The 21,833-nt window shown below is 41.1% G+C and overlaps 1 protein-coding gene across 1 annotated transcript in view; it reads left to right on the top strand.

The window, feature by feature from the left end:
* The window catches only part of cps1 (carbamoyl-phosphate synthase 1, mitochondrial), a 130,577-nt gene that overhangs the window by 60,115 nt on the left and 48,629 nt on the right, over window positions 1-21,833 (top strand). The window contains exons 26-27 of the mRNA XM_062068881.1: window positions 10,073-10,267; window positions 18,382-18,449. Coding sequence (XP_061924865.1) covers window positions 10,073-10,267; window positions 18,382-18,449 — 263 coding nt within the window. The remainder of the gene's footprint in view (window positions 1-10,072; window positions 10,268-18,381; window positions 18,450-21,833) is intronic.

Here is a 21,833-nt window from a genome sequence, read left to right on the forward strand (position 1 = left end):
CAGCAGAGTGGTTCACTCCCCAGCTGCTTTACTTTCAATATAATAATCTTAGTCTCCATTTTTTTTAGTTTTTTTACAACCTTCAAGCAAATGAGCTGATTCAATCGATTAAATCGCTGATTGCTCCGTGAACTCACAAACTGCCTTTTGCTGAGCCATATGGTGCAACGACACACAAGCTTCAAGGTGAATCATTCTCGTTCAAAACCTAAAACAATCTTTTTCCTTTCCTCGATGCTTTTGTAATCTTTAGGTTTTAAGTTGGACTTAAATGATGAAGCGCTGCAACTGTATTTGTATGCATTAAATGATAATTTGTCTATCATTCACAATCCTTATGTAAGACAAGAATACACGTTTTTCTTTTTTTATGCATTCTAAATGGTAAATAAACACCAGCTAATGTGTGACGCTCTATTCCATTTATAAAGCGCTCTAAACAACCTCCAAGGTTTTACATACACACTGTAAGTATATATGTAATGTAGTAACATTCATAAGAACATGTCATATTTACATATTTTGATCATTTTAAGCATACAGCGGTGTAGCATCACAACGTTCACTTTCCCTTCAACAACATTACTAATCATGGCAGACTTGATGATAGAGGTGCTCTATTCCGCCTATTTAGCTCTGTAAAAAAAACATCCAAAAACCTCCAAGGTTTTATATACACACTGTAAGTATATATGTAGTATCTAGTAACATTCATAATGACATGTAATATTTACATATTTTTATAATTTTTTAAGCATACGGCAGCGTATTAATTTTACAAAGTTCACCTTCCCTTCAACAACAACATTACTAATCATGGCAGACTTGATGAGAGACAACAAAGACTACTTTGGGACAAATGATGATCCAGAAACGAAATACATAGTATCTACTAACATTCATAATGACATGTAATATTTACATATTGTGATCATTTTAAGCATACGGCGGCGTATTAATTATACAAAGTTCACTTTCCCTTCAACAACAACAAGACTACTAATCATGGCAGACTTGATGAGAGACAACAAAGACTACTTTGGGACAAATGATGTTCCAGAAACGATATACGTAGTATCTAGTAACATTCATAATGACATGTAATATTTACATATTTTGATCATTTTAAGCAGAGGGCAGCGTATTAATTATACAAAGTTCACTTTCCCTTCAACAACAACAAGACTACTAATCATGGCAGACTTGATGAGAGGCAACAAAGACTACTTTGGGACAAATGATGATCCAGAAACGAAATATGTAGTATCTAGTAACATTCATAATGACATGTAATATTTACATATTGTGATCATTTTAAGCATACGGCGGCGTATTAATTCTACAAAGTTCACTTTCCCTTCAACAAGACTACTAATCATGGCAGATTTGAGAGGCAACAAAGACTACTTTGGGACAAATGATGATCCAGAAACGAAATATGTAGTATCTAGTAACATTCATAATGACATGTAATATTTACATATTGTGATCATTTTAAGCATTCGGCGGCGTATTAATTTTACAAAGTTCACTTTCCCTTCAACAACAACAAGACTACTAATAATGGCAGACTTGATGAGAGACAACAAAGACTACTTTGGGACAAATGATGATCCAGAAACGAAATACGTAGTATCTACTAACAATCATAATGACATGTAATATTTACATATTTTGATAATTTTTTAAGCATACGGCAGCGTATTAATTTTACAAAGTTCACTTTCCCTTCAACAACAACAAGACTACTAATCATGGCAGACTTGATGAGAGGCAACAAAGACTACTTTGGGACAAATGATGATCCAGAAACGAAATATGTAGTATCTAGTAACATTCATAATGACATGTAATATTTACATATTGTGATCATTTTAAGCATACGGCGGCGTATTAATTCTACAAAGTTCACTTTCCCTTCAACAAGACTACTAATCATGGCAGACTTGATGAGAGACAACAAAGACTACTTTGGGACAAATGATGATCCAGAAACGAAATGCGTAGTATCAAGTAACATTCATAATGACATGTAAGATTTACATGTTTTGATAATTTTATGCATTCGGCAGCGTATTAATTTTACAAAGTTCACTTTACCTTCAACAACAACAAGACTACTAATCATGGCAGACTTGATGAGAGACAACAAAGACTACTTTGGGACAAATGATGATCCAGAAACGAAATGCGTAGTATCAAGTAACATTCATAATGACATGTAATATTTACATATTTTGATAATTTTATACATTCGGCAGCGTATTAATTTTACAAAGTTCACTTTACCTTCAACAACAACAAGACTACTAATCATGGCAGACTTGATGAGAGACAACAAAGACTACTTTGGGACAAATGATGATCCAGAAACGTCTAATTTTGAGCCTGAAAATGAGGATGATCTACAAGTTTTAGAAGCTGTGTGCTAAACAGATGCAGCTTTAGTCAAACACTAAGCATCATGTAGCAGTATTGCTAAATGCTAAAAAAGATATACAAATGTAATAAAACAATCATTTACTGTGCAATGTCTGCTCTCACTGGGATAAAGACTGATGGGATGTTTATATCTTCCCTTTTTCATGAACAATTAAGATACAAAAAAAAAGTTTTCGCAAAACTAACGTCTTTTCGTGTCTTTCTCGCCATCTCGGGGTCTAAGTTGGATGTCAAAGTTGACCAACTTGTGGGTTTATGTTCACAACCTTCTACTATCCAGGTGAGAGGCATGATTTATAATCTAGCCAAACCACCGCCAGACGATGGACCCAGTGCTGTTTTTTTGGGGAATTAATTCTTCCTTCATTTGTTACCGCACCATTAGCATCACAGCTAACGTTACCATGTCGCTAGCTGTCTGCTCCGCGGGAGCGTGTGACGTTGCACACGTCACGTATGTAAGAAGGTGCGCTTGTTTTATGTCTCTGTGAGAAGGAGAGACAAGAAAGAGTGAAGAAAAGCCTGTAGTGTAATGCCCGCAGCTAAAAGCAACTGCGTGAGAACGTATACTCGAATATCACGATATAGTCATTTTTCTATATCGCACAGAGACAAACCCGCGATATATTGAGTATATCGATATATCGCCCAGTCCTGGCTGGAATCCAGTGTGCTATGGGGCCCTATTGTAGTGAATCACACCTGAGCCATCATAAATTAATCACATTTTTAATGGACATGTGAAAGTAAACAATGTGATAAAGAACATTTTACAACAATCAATTCGGGGATCTAGATATCTGGTCAGGACACTCACTCTTTTGCCTTCATTGTCCATTCTTTTTTGGTGACTTTATATACTCTGGACCGAGACGTTGAATACTTGCTCGACATACATGGCGGACAATAACTGACAGTCTGCTTTGCCAGTCCAAAAGCATTCGCTGTTTTCTGTAGTCTTCCCTCTTCGGCCAGGTAATACAAATCACACGCTACCTTTTTTTATCACATCCGGGGGAGCCCGCATTCTCGCTGTCTCTCTTTCGACAAATGGACAGTTTTTCGGCAAGTAGAATCACAGCTGACCTAGACATTCGAAAGCTCTCTTGCCGTTCCTCTGGCACAACACACTCGTTGACAAACGCATCCCACCAGGCTGCCGTTCTCCAGGCCTTATCCAAAACCGTCGCTCGACCGTCCGAGATGTCTCTCTAGGTCGTCCTCAGACGAGCCTTCCATCGTTGCTTCCAGTCATCCCGATTCTCCATACATTTGGCCAGTTCCTTGGTACTCTGAGCTCCTGCATCCTTCTTGAGTACATCCACGTATGTTAGTGTGGGACGTCCTCTTGACCGATGCCCATGTGTTGGTTCCCACAGTACCAATTTGCTGGCTGGCAGCTCCTGATGCCTTTGGCAGTGCCCTGCTAGTCTCATTCTCCTTACAGCAATCTTCTCGCTCACCCTTGGTATTCCCCTGTAGAGGACTCTGTTGGTTATGTGCGCACTCTTGTTGATGTTATGCACTGCACGCAGCATCCTGGTGTAGCAACCATCCAGAGACCTCTCCAGGGTTGGCTTCAGGGTCCAGCATTCGCTGCCATAGAGGAGAACGGACTCAACTGTCGCGTAGAAGAAGCTGAGTTTGATTTGGCGGGGGAGGTTGGAGCTCCATACACTGGTCATGCCGTTCAGGGCCCTCCATGCAAGTGCCTTCCTCACTTTTAAATCCTGCTCAGTTGAGTTGACCCATCCGCCCAGGTATTTGAAGTCCTCAACTTCTTTCAGCACAGTGCCTCCTGCTGTTATCAGAGGTTGATGTTCTGGTGGAACATTGTAGGTCATGACCTCAGTTTTCTTGGCATTTAGCCTAAGGCCAACCTTGGCGCACTCTAGCTCTACCCTGTGTAGGAGTTCTTGTGCTTGTTCCACGTTGTTGGAGAGCAGACTGATGTCATCCGCATAGTCAAGGTCTGTCAGGACCACTGCCGGTTGTCGACTCGACTTCCTTGGTGTCAGTGTGAAGCCAAGTTCCTGCTCTCGCCCATTTATTGCCTTCCTGAGCGCATGATCAAGGACTATGATGAAGAGGAAGGGGGCTAGTGTATCCCCTTGTATAACTCCAGCCAGGATGTCAAACTCCTCGCTGTTGCCATCTGGGGTCACCACCCTGGCCCTTGTTCCTGCGTACATGGACTCTATTGCTCGGAGTAGGTTCGGAGGAATACTGTATGCCTTCAAGATCTTCACCATCGTGCCTCGATGTATCGAGTCAAATGCCTTTTTGAAGTCTATGAAGCATAGGACTGCAGTCAGGTTGTCCTTCCTCACCTCCTCAATCAATCTCCTAAGTGCCAAGATCTGGGCTGTAGTTGTTCGTCCTTCTCGAAAGCCGTTCTGATTTACTCTCAGGTGAGGGTCGATTGCATGCCGGACCCTGTTTAGGATCATGCGGTTGTAGACTTTCGCAGTGATACAGGTCAGGCTGATGCCTCGGTAGTTGTCTGGCTTCGAGAGGTCTCCGGATTTGGGCACTGGTACGATGTTTGATAGAGACCACATATCAGGCAGCCGATTGTGCAGCAGAGCAAGGTTGCAGAACTCTAGAATGATGTCATCAAGATCACAGTTCTTCACGACCTCTGGGGGTATGCCGTCCGGGCCAGCGCTTTTTCCCACTCTTACTGTGGCTTTTGCCCTGGCGAGCTCTCCGAGTGTGAAGGGACCATCGTTGATGTTCAGGTTTGGGAGGACTGATGGTATTTCTTCTTCCTCAGCTGCGTCTGCTGTTTCTCCCAGCAGCCTTTTGAAGTGACTGGACCAGGTTGTCACCCTCTCCTCCGGGCTGTGTCCCTCCACCTGTCCCTCCTTGGTCCTCTTCCGCCCCGTCATCTCATTGATGACCCTCCAGGCCTCCCCATACTGTTGTTCACCTTGCGCCGCCTGCACCCTCCGCACTCTCTCCATCAGTTCTTCCCCTTTGATGGTATCATAGCATTTGAAAAGAAACTGTTTGGCTTCATTCAGCTCGCCACGCCTCTCCACAGTTGGTTCCCGCTCAAAGTTGAGGCGGGCTTCCTCCACCATCCCTCGTGCTGCTACGACCTCTGGGTGTTTGGATCGTCTGGAGGTACTGACTCTCTCCATCATGGGCACGTACAGCCTGGTCGCCTCCTCATTCGCAGTGACGAATCTCCTGTATTCTCCACTGGCCTCCGCTCCCCTGTCCAGCTGCTGGAATCGTCTCCTCATCTCCTCTGCGTATCTGGTTTGAAGGCCAGGGTCACTTGAGAAAGCTTTCCAGTTATACCGGATCTTGGGACTTGGTTTGGGGACCCTGAGGCTCAGGCAAACTCTCATTGAGACCACACGGTGGTCTGAGCCCACAGAACTAAAAGTGCTGTATGGCTCAGCATTCAGGATGGAGTTCCTCCATTTCTTCCTCACTAGGATGTAATCTAGCTGCCGTAGTGTTCCTGAGGCTCGGTCTCGGAAGGTCCACCTCTTTCCTGTTCTCTTCCGGAAGATGGTATTCGCCGCCAGTAGCTCGTGTTCCATGAGGAAGGCAGTGAGGTAGGTGCCGTTGCGGTTGGTAGAGTCGTGGTAAGGGAAGGGTGCGTCCTCTGGTCCAAGCCTTGCATTGAAGTCCCCAAGGATTGCCAGGAAGTTGTGCGCTGGGACGCCACGGACCGCTCTTACAAGGTCCTCAAAGAACTTCTCCACCACGTCAGATGGTGCCACGTTGGTGGGTGAGTACACGACTATGACTGTTGTTACTGGGTTGCCCGAGAACTCTGCGCTCAGAATCCTGTCGGTGTGGTGGTAAACCCGACGGAGAGCCTTACGCGCCCGTGGGCCCAGCATTAACCCTACACCGCCTGTTGCGGCCTGGGCCTCGTTCCTCCACGCAGATGCAGAAATGAACGTGCATCTCTCCACTCTGCAGTACAGGATGGGGTCATCAGTGTGCACTCTCCTGTGTTCTTGGACCCCCAGGATCTCCACTCCCCGTTCCTCTGCACAGTGTGCAAGCTCTATCAATCTCGCTTCTTCTCTCGCTGTGCATGCGTTGAAGGTTCCCATAACAAATGGTCTCCGACAGCGCATGAGTGCATTGGACGTGGTGCTGTGTTCGGACAGGACCCTCCCTGGGACAATCCCAGGGTTTGAGGTCCTGTCGTCATGGTGTCCTCCAGGAGGAGGACCAGCACCACCATCCGCTGCGATGTTCCTGCGGACTCCCGCCGCTGGAAGTATAGGATTTGGGATGACTTTGTACTCCATGGTTGGCTTTACTATGCTAATAGCGAACTGTGGGGCGCAACTCCTCGCAGTCCCGGTTTTAGTTCAGAGTGACCTTCTCCTAGACAGGTTGCCATCCAAGGCTTACGAGCCCCATCTGCCCGAATGCGGCAGGTAGCACGGGGGTACATCTTACCCGTGGCGGTATTAACCCGACCTGACTACTAGATGTGGCGTATCCCAAATAGCTGCAATTGCGCGTTTCCCTCTCTTAAGGTATTCATGTGTGATTTCCACAAGCGTCTGTACATGTAGAAGGAGAAAAACAGGCATGGATGGTTCGCCTTAGAGATGTCCGATATCGGACTGCTGATATTATCGGCCGATAAATGCTTTAAAATGTAATATCGGAAATTATCAGTATCTGTTTAAAAAAGTAAAATGTATGACTTTTTTTTAAAACACTGCTGTACGGAGTGGTACACGGACGTAGGGAGAAGTACAGAGCGGCAATAAACCTTGAAGGCACTGCCTCTGCGTGCCGGCCTAGTCACATAATATCTACAGCTTTTCACACACACAAGTGAACGCAAAGCATACTTGGCCATCAGGGATACAGGTCACACTGACGGTGCCCGTATAAACAACTTTAACACTGTTACAAATATGCACCACACTGTGAACCCACACCAAACAAGAATGACAAACACATTTCGGGAGAACATCCGCACCGTAACACAACATAAACACAACAGAACAAATACCCAGAAACCCTTGCAGCACTAACTCTTCCGGGACGCTACAATATACACCCCCCGCTACCCCCTACCCCCCCAAAACCACGCCCACCTCAACCTCCTCATGCTCTCTCAAATTGCAAGCTGCTGTTTTGAGGCATGTTGAAAAAAATAATGCACTTTGTGACTTCAATAATAAATATGGCAGTGCCATGTTGGCATTTTTTTCCATAACTTGACTTGATTTAGTTTGGAAAACCTTGTTACATTGTTTAATGCATCCAGCGGGGCATCACAACAAAAAGAGGCATAATAATGTGTTAATTCCACGACTGTATGTATCGGTTGATATCGGAATCGGTAATTAAGAGTTCGACAATATCGGATATCGGCAAAAAAGCCATTATTGGACATCTCTAGTTTGCCTCCAACTTTTCAGTGGTTACCGCAGAGTTACGAAACCGGTTATGAAGCTGCCTGTGGCGCATTCTTTCTGATGTCACTTCCGCTCCGAACTCAGTTTGTAAACAATCGATGAGTCCACACAGACCTAAGAGCTGGAGAATCAGGAAATACACGGCGCACTTACCCGTGTAAAAAATGATCCAAGGAGGGGAACCTTAAACGATAGTTTAGTGTGGCTGAAACAGTGCTTAGGCTAAATAATTATTTGTTTACCTAGGTTCCATTCTAGAGGCTAATCTTTCCTGTGATAAAATGGCAACCAAGGTAATCAAAAAGGTCAACCAACGAACGAGATTTCTCTACAGAATCTCCCCGTGTGCGCTCGTGTCTGTGTGTGTGTAAGATAGAGATAGATAGATACATATGGCATTAGAGCATGGAGATAAACTCCGGCCAGGGAGCAAGCCCATGAATAATGAAGGGATATTCAAGGATCTACCTGCCGTTGCCATGGAAACCGCTTCATACGCAAGACTGGAATATAAACTGTTGATATAAGAGCAGGAACACACACACACACACACACACTTCTTCAGTGATAAACTAAACCCAGAGGACAGTTTAGATCAAGGGTGTCCAAAGATTTTCCACTGAAGGCCACAGACTGAAAAATGAAAGCATGCGTGGGCCATTTTGATATTTTTCATTTTCAAAAGCAACACAGTATTTATTGTAACCACCAGGGCTCTGCTCAGTTAAAGGTCCTCATCATTAAAGTGTAAAAAATAGGTCATAATATATATATATATATTTTTTTCTACTTTTAACGCTTAAATCTGTATAGATCCACATAAAAACTTTTTTGTTTAGTTTTATACTCATTTTTTCAAAGAAACTTGTTTTTTTTAATGGCAAAAACACATAATATGCAAAGTTTTCCCCCAAAATATTTTTTAAAGTTGAATATTTTATATAAAGTAATTGAAGTAAATCATTCATAAAATCATTGCTTTTGATTCTTTTTTTTCCTTTTTTTTAAATGACTGGTTAAAAAATAAAAAATCTGACTAAATGTCTCGGGGCCTCTACTTACTGCATAAAAGTGTTTAAAATAGGTCATATATCAATATATCAATATATATATATATATTTTTTTTTTTACTTTCAACGCTTAAATATCTATAAATCAACTTCAGATCTATCCGTTGCCATAGATTTAGTATTTTAATTTTTTTATGTCTAATTCCCATTTTTTCCATCAAAACAGTTTTTTATGGCAAAAACACAAATATGAAAAATGTATCCCCAAAAGTGGAACAATTGATGTGAAGTAATTGGAGCCTTATATTGGTAAATTCATATCATTAATTTTGATTCATTATTCTTTGAAAAATAACAGGTTAAAAAAAACAAAACACTACATTTCTCGGGGATCCAAAAGGCCCCCACCCATAAACGTTTTAAAAATAAGTCATATATATATATATATTTATATATTACTTTCTATGCTTAAATATCTTTGAATCAACTTTAGATCTATGAGTTTCCTTGGATTTATTTGTTTTATGCCCATTAAAAAATAATAATAAAGAAATTATAAAAAAACACATGTTTTCTCAAACATTTTTTCCAAGTGGAATATTTGATGTGAAGTAATTAGAGCTTTAAATGGATAAATAATTCATAACATTGATTTTGATTCATTGCTACTTTTTGAACAATGACCGTTAAAAAACAATAAATCAGACTAAAGGTCTCGGGAATCCAAAAGCACCCACTCATAAGTGTTAAAAACAAATCATGTATACATTTATATTTTAATTTCAATGCTTAAATCTCTGATTAAATTCAGATCTGTGGATTATAAGTTATTTGCTGAGCAGTGACAAAGTTAAAGTAAATAACTGCCTGCATGGCAGTTTTGTGTTATTCAATATCGCAAAATGTTCTCGTTATATTTCACCTGTTTGCTCTTTTATTCCACTTTTTATGTTTTTTTGATCATATTTTTATTGAACACATACAGCTTAGATGGACTTTTTGTTCACCTCATATTTTTTTGTGTGATCACCAAATTATTTGGGAATTGGACAGTTTTTGCATTTTTGCTCATACAGTAAGTGTTTGACAGTTTGATAATAACTTAACAAAATACTATTATGTATGTGATATCTCATTTGTATTTTCCTGTGTTTTCTAACTGAATACTCATCTTCTTGTCCCTCCTCCTCTCCATCTCCTGTCCAGGGTTGCACTGGCACCATCGTGTCCGTGGGGGGCCAGATCCCCAACAATCTCGCCGCCCCCTTGCTGCTGCACGGGGTCAACATTCTAGGCACGAGTCCTGTGCAGATCGACCGTGCGGAGGAGCGCTCGGTCTTCTCCAGGATCTTGGATGACCTCGGCGTGGCCCAGGCCCCGTGGAAGGCCCTCAACTCCCTGGTGAGAGGAAAGCGTGATGATAGCGCGAGTTGACCAGATGAGTGGATTAGAAATACAAATACAGAGTCACTGTTTTCCACATTTTGTTATGTAACAGCCTTATTCCGAGATGGAATACATACATTTTTGTCCTCAAAATTCTACACACAATACAATACAAAAAAGTTTTTTGCTAATTTATTAATAACAAAACGGTAAGGGCGCACTGCCGATGGTCTATTTTCAATCTTTTTTCATATATAAGGGCACATTAAGGAGTCATATTAATTTTTTTCTAAATGTAAAAGACTTCCTTGTGGTCTACATAACATGTAATGGTGGTTCTTTGGTCAAAATGTTGCATAGATGATGTTTTACAGATCATCTTCAGGCCGCTTTCTGACCGTCGCTTCTGGATGCGCCGTTTTGTGGGCGGTCTAATTTACGTGGCTCACCTTCGACAGCGTCTTCTCCCCGTCATCTTTGTTGTAGCGGTGTAGCGTGCAAGGACGGGAGTGGAAGAAGTGTCAAAAGATGGAGCTAACTGTTTTAATGACATTCAGACTTTACTTCAATCAATAACGGAGCAGCATCTCCTCATCCGGAAACGACGACAAGGTCCCGTGAAAAACCATCCAACCGGAACTCTCTAAAAACTAAAGTTCCTTGGGTGAATAATGTAAACTCACTACACCGGTATGTTTTAGCACTTGAAATGGCATGGTTAGAGTGTCCGCCCTGAGATCGGTAGGTCGTGAGTTCAAACCCCGGCCGAGTCATTCCAAAGACTATAAAAATGGGACCCATTTCTAGAGATGTCCGATATCGGCCTGCCGATATTATCTGCAGATAAATGCTTTAAAATGTAATATCGGAAATTATCGGTATGTTTCAACCTCCCGATTTTCCCGGGAGACTCCCGAATTTCAGTGCCCCTCCCGAAAATCTCCCGGGGCAACCTTTCTCCCGATTTCAACATTATTGGGGGCGTGCCTTAAGACACTGCCTTTAGCGTCCTCTACAACCTGTCGTCACGTCCGCTTTTCCTCCATACAAACAGCGTGCCGCCCACTCACATAATATATGCGGCTTTTACACACACACACACACAAGTGATTGCAAGGCATGCTTGGTCAACAACCATACAGGTCACACTGAGGGTGGACGTATAAACAACTTTAACACTGTTACAAATATGCGCCACACTGTGAACCCACACCAAACAAGAATGACAAACACATTTCGGGAGAACATCCGCACCGTAACACAACATAAACACAACAGAACAAATACCCAGAACCCCTTGCAGCACTAACTCTTCCGGGACGCTACAATATACACCCCCGCTATCACCAATTAATTCCACGACTGTATATATCGGTATCGGTTGATATCGGAATATCGGCAAAAAAGCCATTATCGGACATCTCTACCCATTACCTCCCTGCTTGACACTCGGCATCAAGGGTTGGAATTGGGGGTTAAATCACCAACAATGATTCCCGGGCGCGGCCGCCGCTGCTGCTCACTGCTCCCCTCACCTCCCAGGGGCTGATCAAGGGTGATGAGTCAAATGCAGAGAATCATTTCGCCACACGTGGTGAGTGTGTGTGTGACAATAATGGGTACTTTAAAGGCCTACTGAAATTAATTTTTTTTATTTAAACGGGGATAGCAGATCTATTCTATGTGTCATACTTGATTATTTCGCGATATTGCCATATTTTTGCTGAAAGGATTTAGTATAGAACAACGACGATAAAGATTGCAACTTTTGGTATCTGATAAAAAAAAGGCTTGCCCCTACCGGAAGTAGCGTGACATAGTCAGTTGAACATATACGCAAAGTTCCCTATTGTTTACAATGATGGCCGCATGAAGTGAGAGAGATTCGGACCGAGAAAGCGACAATTTCCCCATTAATTTGAGCGAGGATGAAAGATTTGTGGATGAGTAAAGTGCAAGTGAAGGACTAGTGGGGAGTTGAAGCTATTCAGATAGGGAAGATGCTGTGAGAGCCGGGGGTGACCTGATATTCAGCTGGGAATGACTACAACAGTAAATAAACACAAGACATATATATACTCTATTAGCCACAACACAACCAGGCTTATATTTAATATGCCACAAATTAATCCTGCATAATAACACCTGCGTGTTTGTTGTGCTAGCTCCTAGCTCCTCTGCTAGCTCCTAGCTCCATAGAACACGCCAATACAATTCAAACACCTGATCAACACACACAATCACTCAGCCCAAAAGACCGTTCACCTAACCCAAGGTTCATAAAGCTTATATATTTTTAAAAAGTTACGTACGTGACGCGCATGTACGGTACGGTACGTGTTATGCTAGCTCCTAGCTCCTCTGCTAGCTCCTAGCTCCATAGAACACGCCAATACAATTCAAACACATGATCAACACACACAATCACTCAGCCCAAAAGACCGTTCACCTAACCCAAGGTTCATAAAGCTTATATATTTTAAAAAAGTTACGTACATACGCAAAAAAAAGCCAAAGCTGCATACTCACAGTAGCACGTCTGCGTCTTTGTCATCCAAATCAAAGTAATCCTGGTAAGAGTCTGTGTTGTCCCAGTTCTCTACAGGCGTCTGTGTATCCAAGTCAAAAGTCCTCCTGGTTAGAGTCTCTGTTATCCGAGTTCTTCCATCTTGACTGCATCTTTCGGGAATGTAAACAAAGAAGCGCCGGTTGTGTACTGTTGTGGCTGACTACGTTCGAAAAATACGTCCATTTCGCACCGACAACTTTCTTCTTTGCTTGCTCGGCTTCCTTCTCCATAATGCAATGAACATGATTGAAACAGATTCACGAACACAGATGTCCAGAATACTGTGGAATTATGAAATGAAAACAGAGCTTTTTCGTATTGGCTTCAATGTGGAAGGCATACCCGTGTTCGCCGGTCTACGTCACGCGCATACGTCATCCTGAGAGGCGTTTCGAACCGGAAGTTTAGCGGCAAATTTAAAATGTCACTTTATAAGTTAACCCGGCCGTATTGGCATGTGTTATAATGTTAAGATTTCATCATTGATGTATAAACTATCAGACTGCGTGGTCGGTAGTAGTGGCTTTCAGTAGGCCTTTAACTTAACTTTAACAGCGGAGGATGAATGTCCCATAACAAGAAGATAGAGAAAAAGAAGAAGCTTATCGACTACTGCGGACTCGCACAATTTTTCAGGACTTATGCAGATACCAAATACAGATCAGCAGGTACCAGAAGGTAAGGAAAGTTACTTTTGCGTAATATTGTGAAACGAAACGCCAGATATGTCTTACCTTATACACACGCCATAATAATACTCATATGTTTAATGCGAGGGGGGCCTATATTGTAGTGTCCCGGAAGAGTTAGTGCTGCAAGGGGTTCTGAGTATTTGTTCTGTTGTATTTATGTTGTGTTACGGTGCGGATGTTCTCCCGAAATGTTTTTGTCATTCTAGTTTGGTGTGGGTTCACAGTGTGGCGCATATTTGTAACAATGTTAAAGTTGTTTATACGGTCACCCTCAGTGTGACCTGTATGGCTGTTGACCAAGTATGCCTTGCATTCGCTTGTGTGTGTGAAAAGCCGTAGATATTATGTGATTGAGCCGGCACGCAAAGGCAGTGCCTTTAAGGTTTATTGAGGCTCTGTACTTCTCCCTACGTCCGTGTACACAGCGGCGTTTTAAAAAGTCATACATTTTACTTTTTGAAACAGATACCGATAGTTTCCGATATTACATTTTAAAGCATTTATCGGCCGATAACATCGGCAGCCCGATATTATCGGACATCTTTAGTCATATTGCAGTCTACACGTATCTCTTATGTGTGACTGCCATCTACTGGTCACATCATTACACCATGTACCACATAAAATTGCATTGAGGTCGGTAAGCAAAACCAGAATTATTTCGTACATTAGGCGCACCGGGTTATAAGGCGCACTGTCGGGTTTTGAGAAAAAAACAGGATTTTAAGTGCGCCGTATAGTCGGTAAAATACGGTAAGTGTTGACAGCCTTCTCTCAATACTTTGTTGATGCACTTTTGACAACAGTTGAGTCTTTTTGAGCAGGCAGCCACGACCTTAGCACACCTATCTTTGGGCAGATGTATGCATAGCAGGTGGATTCATACGCAGCACATACACACCAAGCTCATAATCCATCTGGCATACAGGCAGACACAGCAATGTTTCTGCTTTCTCCCGCTTGCCTTTATCATTTGTGAGATATGAATTTGATCATCCTTCATATTGCCACCAGGAGAACTGTAAGCAGTGGCAGTTTGTGTTTGGTTTGTTTACATCAAGAGGGAATATCATTTCTCACATTTTTCCCACCGTTGCTTGCGGTTCTAATGTGAAGAAGAGAGAAAGAGTGGAGTGTGTTTCTGACAAGTGCCACTAGATGGCGATGGAGTGCTGTTGTGGACGAGGATTTGGGCTCCATCAATTATGAGCAACTAAAGAGACTTGCTTGCAAGGTCACTCAGCATAGACTTTATTCTTTGTGTGAAGTCTTTTGGTTAACCGTACTGTAAACATTGAGTAAATTGCCTGCTTTGAGGATATATTTATATATACTTTTACTTTCTATCTGTCTAGTATTAGGTGGCACAGATTCTCAAGTTCAGTCATGCTTCTCTGTATGGATTGCTCAGAATAGATTCCATAGATTTTTTTCTTTCTTCTTGACCTTCTGCCCTTATGGTCTCACCAGAAACGGTACTAAAATATTTCTAAGCTGGAGCCTTTATAAATATAAAGCTAGTCCCTAAACGGCTTGTTGACTAGTGTACATTGCAAACAAAAATGAAGTTCACGCTGATTATTAGTTCATCCTTTACTTTTCTTCTTTTAACATTAATACAATACCGTATTTTTCGGAGTATAAGTCGCTCTGGAGTATAAGTCGCACCGGCCGAAAATGCATAATAAAGAAGGAAAAAAACATAAGTCGCACTGGAGTATTAAGTCGCATTTTTTGGGGAAATGTATTTGATAAAAGCCAACACCAAGAATAGACATTTGAAAGGCAATTTAAAATAAAGAATAGTGAACAACAGGCTGAATAAGTGTACGTTATATGACTCATAAATAACCAACTGAGAACGTGCCTGGTATGTTAACGTAACATATTAGGGTAAGAGTCATTCAAATAACTATAACATATAGAACATGCTATACGTTTACCAAACAATCTGTCACTCCTAATCGCTAAATCCCATGAAATCTTATGCGTCTAGTCTCTTACGTGAATGAGCTAAATAATATTATTTGATATTTTACTGTAATGTGTTAATAATTTTACACATAAGTCGCTCCTGAGTATAAATCGCACCCGGCCAAACTATGAAAAAAAACTGCGACTTATAGTCCGAAAAATACGGTATTAACGAACAATAATGAACCACAGAGTTTTCTTAAATCAGTCATGTAATGAAGAACTGTAAATATTTGCTTTAAATAGTGGCAGATTGTGGTGTGGGTTGTGCAAACAATTCCTCTTTTATTCCTTTAAAGGAGAACTACACTGTTTTTTTTAAATTGTTTATCATTCACAATCTTTATGTAAGACAAGAACACATGTTTTTCTTCTTTTTTATGCATTCTAACTCGTAAATAAACGCTAGCAAGAGTCAGCTAACAAGAGGTGCTCCATTCCGCCTATTTAGCTCTGTAAAAAACATCCAAAAACCTCCAAGGTTTTATATACACACTTTAAGTATATATGTAGTATCTAGTAACATTCATAATAAGATGTCATATTTACATATTTTGATCATTTTAAGCATACGGCGGCGTATTAATTTTACACAGTTCACTTTCCCTTCAACAACAACAAAACTACTAATCATGGTAGACTTGATGAGAGGCAACAAAGACTACTTTGGAACAAATGATGATCCAGAAACTTCTATTTTTGAGCCTGAATATAAGGAGGATGATCTACAAGTTTTAGAAGCTGTGTGCTAAACAGGTGCAGCTTTAGTCAAACACTAAGCATCATGTAGCAGTATTGCTAAGTGCTAAACAAGATATACAAACATAATAAAACAATCACTTACTGTACAATGTCTGCTGTCACTGATATAAAGACTGATGGGATGTTTATATCTTCCCCTTTACATCAACAATTCATCATAATCCTCACAAAGGGTTAAAGTGTTTTTTGTGTGTCTTTCTCACCATCTCCGGGTTTAAGTTGGATGTCAAAGTTGACCAACTTGTGGGTTTATGTCCACAACCTTCTACTATCCAGGTGAGAGGCATGATTTATCATCTAGAATTGACTTTCACCAACTCCGAGGCGATGCAGCAGCTCAATATGTCAAGCTGTCTGAGATCACGGCACCGCTATGAGTTCCTCTGCATTAGCGCTTATAACAACTATTTGGTTAATATTCAGGTCACGACATGTAAATGGAGTATTGTTGGTGGTTTTTAGATAGTTTTATAGTCGGAATAGTGTACTCCCATCAGCTGCATTGTTAGCCACCTCCTCGTTGCTACATTTTATGATTTAGAATGCATAAAAAAAAAAAACATGTGTTCTTGTCTTACTTAAAGGCCTACTGAAATGATTTTTTTAAATTTAAACGGGAATAGCAGATCCATTCTATGTGTCATACTTGATCATTTCGCGATATTGCCATATTTTTGCTGAAAGGATTTAATAGAGAAAATTGACGATAAAGTTCGCAACTTTTGCTCGCTGATAAAAAAATGCCTTGCCTGTAGCGGAAGTATCGTGACGTCACAGGAGCTAGTATTCCTCACAATTCCCCGTTGTTTACAATGGAGCGAGAGAGATTCGGACCGAGAAAGTGATGATTACCCCATTAATTTGAGCGAGGATGAAAGATTCGTAGATGAGGAACGTTACAGTGAATGACTTGAGAGGCAGCGATGGACGTATCTTTTTTCGCTCTGACCGTAACTTAGGTACAAGCTGGCTCATTGGATTCCACACTCTCCTTTTTCTATTGTAGATCACAGATTTGTATTTTAAACCACCTGGGATACTATATCCTCTTGAAAATGAGAGTCGAGAACGCCAAATGGACATTCAGTGCCTTTTATCTCCACGACAATACATTGGCAAAATGCTTTAGCTACGAGCTAACGTGATAGCATCGTGCTTTAACTGCATATAGAAACAAAAAAATAAACCTCTGACTGGAAGGATAGATAGAAAATCAACAATACTATTAAACCGTGGACATGTAAATACACGGTTAATGCTTTCCAGGCTGGCGAAGGTTAACAATGCTGTGCTAACGACGCCATTGAAGCTAACTTAGCAACTTAGCAACGGGACCTCACAGAGCTATGCTAAAAACATTAGCTCTCCACCTACGCCAGCCAGCCCTCATCTACTCATCAACACCCGTGCTCACCTGCGTTCCAGCGATCGGCAGAAGGACGAAGGACTTCACCCGATGCGTTTGGCGGCCCGGAGACGTAGGAAGTCAAGGTGAGGTCGGCGGCTAGCGCGGCTAGCGCTCCAACAAAGTCCTCCTGGTTGTGTTGCTGTAGTCCGCTGCTAATACACCGATCCCACCTACAACTGTCTTCTTTGCAGCCTTCATTGTTCATTAAACAAATTGCAAAAGATGTCCAAAATACTGTGGAATTATGAAATGAAAACAGAGCTTTTTGTATGGGATTCTACGGGTACCATAACTTCCGTTACTCTGACTTCGTCACACGCATACGTCATCATACCGCGACGTTTCAGCCGGATATTTCCCGGGAAGTTTTAAAAGTCACTTTATAAGTTAACCCGGCCGTATTGGCATGTTGCAATGTTAAGATTTCATCATTGATATATAAACTATCAGACTGCGTGGTCGGTAGTAGTAGGTTTCAGTAGGCCTTTAAGGGTTGTGAATGATATGCAAAATAAGAAAAAGTGCAGTTCCCCTTTTAAATGTAAATCCATCCATTCCAGAGTTGTAATAAAAACATTGTAATAGATAAATATTTGTTTAACCTAAACTATTATCACAAAACATTTTCCACAGCAGTTTTTTTTAATGTAATTTTTCATCGGAAATATATTCGTTTTTGCTTGAATTGTACAAAATATTCTCTTTTTGTTCTTTTTTTTGCCAGGAAGACGCCTTCGTCTTTGCTAACAAGGTGGGCTACCCCTGTCTACTCCGCCCGTCCTATGTTCTCAGGTAAAGTGGAGCACTCATCAATTGCCAAGTGTAATGTTCTCTGTAACCCCATGACCTTTTTACCGAAGCTTCAACTTACTCCCTAGCCTCATTTCAATGTCGCTTTATTGGCTAACTTCATGCTCTGTGGTCTGCTTGGGGAAGGACGGTTAAAGCCGACCATTAACAACTTCACTTTTCACTTAAAACACGTCCATGTGGTCTCTATCAGCGATTCTCAAACTGTGGTAGCCGGTATGCGGGGCTCCATCTAGTGGCACGCCAAAGAATCCCTAAGTTGAATATTCAAACAGTGTTACTGTTCAAACTGTGTGTAATGTTACAGTGGCCAACAATATTAAAAATACCTGTTAAATATCAATACTTTTGATACGTTGGTTATTTGAGATCATTCATATTCAGTGTGACGTAACTAATTTCATCTTGTTTAACCTCTTAAGGCCCAAGCTGTTTGTTTACATGCTTTTTTTTAATTTCTCTTTGCTATTTGGGCTTATTGGACCCTAATTAGAATAAAAACTAAGAATCATCTTTTGATATGATGTACTTAGTCCATAAGTAACAAATGTGTACTTCATGTTTAGTGACATGCTGATTCTTATTTTTACACTTTTTTTTTCTTCCTAAATTCCATTGTATGTTATACTCTTCTGACACCACCAGATGGCAGTATAAGTGTCCACATAAGCACATAAGACCCCAATTCAGTAGCGTACACAATTTTGGAAATAAGAGCTAAAAGGTGCTCCACTAAGCCTTTAGAGGTTAAATACAATCTGTGAGTGGGAACTTCTTTTTCTTCCTCTTATGCAAGTACATAATGCATGCAGCACATTGGTTTACTTTAGAAAATGACTGGCATTAAAATGAGTCACTCGGCATTATAAAACTTGCTAACGATTTCAGTGCAGAGTAATGCCTGTGGTTTAATATTGTTCCCAGCAACACTTTAAATACACCATTTTTCAGATTTACCTGACACATTTGGCATATTTGCACAAAGTATCTGTATTATCCTGAATTTGACTTGGTATCGGACAGAAAAGAAAGACAGGTATCACACTATTTGGCATTGTTGAAGACAAATATTGTTTTAGACTTGTTCCTATTCAATAAACAACTGTCCGGAGACATTTTTAGAGATGTCAGATAATGGCTTTTTTACCGATATTCCGATATTGTCCAACTCTTAATTACCGATTCCAATATCAACCGAGTCTTCCACGACTGTATATATCGATAACACATTATTATGCCTAATTTTGTTGTGATGCCCCGCTGGATGCATTAAACAATGTAGCAAGGTTTTCCAAAATAAATCAACTCAAGTTATGGAAAAAAAATGGCAACATGGCACTGCCATATTTATCATTGAAGTCACAAAGTGCATTATTTTTTTTAACATGTCTCAAAACAGCAGCTTGGAATTTGGGACATGCTCTCCCTGAGAGAGCATGAGGAGGTTGAGGTGGGCGGGGTTGGAGGGGGGGTAATGGGGGTTAGCGGGGGGTGTATATTGTAGCGTCCTGGAAGAGTTAGTGCTGCAAGGGGTTCTGGGTATTTGTTCTGTTGTGTTACGGTGCGGATGTTCTCCCGAAATTTGTTTGTCATTCTTGTTTGGTGTGGGTTCACAGTGTGGCGCATATTTGTAACAGTGTTAAACTTGTTTATACGGACACCCTCAGTGTGACCTGTATGGCTGTTGACCAAGTATGCGGGGCATTCACTTGTGTGTGTGAAAAGCCGTAGATATTATGTGATTGGGCCGGCACGCAAAGGCAGTGCCTTTAAGGTTTATTGGCGCTCTGTACTTCTCCCTACGTCCGTGTACCACTCCGTACAGCTGCGTTTTTAAAAAGTCATACATTTTACTTTTTGAAACCGATACCGATAATTTCCGATGTTACATTTTAAAGCATTTATTGGCCGATAATATCGGCAGTCCGATATTATCTGACATCTCTAGAAATGTTATGTCTTTTAAATTTGCAAAAGAGAAAGTTCACGCTGCTACAGAAAGAAAGAAAGAAGGAAGGCGAGTAAGATAAAGAGAGACAAATAACTCTTCCAGATGTTTTTTAGCTTTTGGGAATGTGAAAGATGGACAGGAGGGTTTGGGCCAAATGTCCCATCCAGGGGAGAGGGAGAAGAAATGAACAAAGTACACTTTAGCAAAAACAGGAATGTGTTGATTAAACATTGGACATGGAGTCACAATCACAAAATAAACCGTTTTGAAGAACAACCTTAAGCCCCGGGCCGCTAAGGAGAAGAACCATTACACAAACACAGAGGGCCTGATTTATTTACTAAGCTCCAAATACCACGCGCTAGACTGCGTGTGCAAAAAGTCAAACCGCGTGCACTATGATTTGGGCGTGTAATTTACTAAGACTGCGTGTGCAAGTGAAAAGTGGTGCAGACCGCCTCATTGAAATGAGGATTTTGCGTGCATACAAGTCTTTTAGCACGGAGACACTTGAACATTTTCTTCACATTGGTGTTATCATGCTGTGTGCCAGGTGTTGAAGCAGCAGCAGCACACAGCTATAATCTGTAACACCTTTTCTCAATCACAATCTAGACAACACAAACACACTGACACTTCATTCCGTGGATCACATCACCAGCACAGTCGTGTGTCTGGAGTGACTCAAACGCACAAAGAAAGACGTCTTTTCGTGTAGGAGGAGTAAATAAAAACCATTTACAGATTAATCGTGATTCTTATTTGCAGTGTTGGGTTAGTTACTGAAAACCAGTAACTAGTTACAGTTACTAGTTACTTTATTTCAAAATTAACTGTTACTAACTCGGTTACTTACACCAAAACGTAATGCGTTAGTTCTTTTTTTTTTTAAGGCTCCATTAATGCCCTTCTAGCCTTCATTTCAGTACTGTTATTGCACCAGAGAATAATACAATGTGTTGATCAACTTGACATGCATTTGCGTCACTGAACTCTGCTAAGCAATGTGGTCTACATACAACACACAAAGACAAAGATATGTTTCAAAGGGCCAATTTATTTCAGGCCAGAACAAATTGACAAAACTATTTTAAATAGCTGCAACATAACATACATAAGTAACAAACCGCATAATAACAACATAGCTGTAAACTTGGCTTCACCCAAGAAGGCACATTTGACATACACAAAGCCTAACCAGGCATTTTTTTTCCCTAAAGGAATTCGGAAATAAAATTATTTCTTCATGAGATCAACACTGTACTGAAACCCAGAACACTACGCATTTCCCAGTTTTAGTTTAGAGATAAGGAAAGATTGGCCTGGCCCACTAGCATCCCTCATGTTTGTGAACTTTATAGTCTATACATTTAAAGTGTTGTGATAATCAAACACTCTAGAAGTCTAGAATGAAA

The sequence above is a fragment of the Entelurus aequoreus genome, linkage group LG14 (assembly GCF_033978785.1).
Source record: "Entelurus aequoreus isolate RoL-2023_Sb linkage group LG14, RoL_Eaeq_v1.1, whole genome shotgun sequence".
NCBI lineage: Eukaryota > Metazoa > Chordata > Actinopteri > Syngnathiformes > Syngnathidae > Entelurus > Entelurus aequoreus.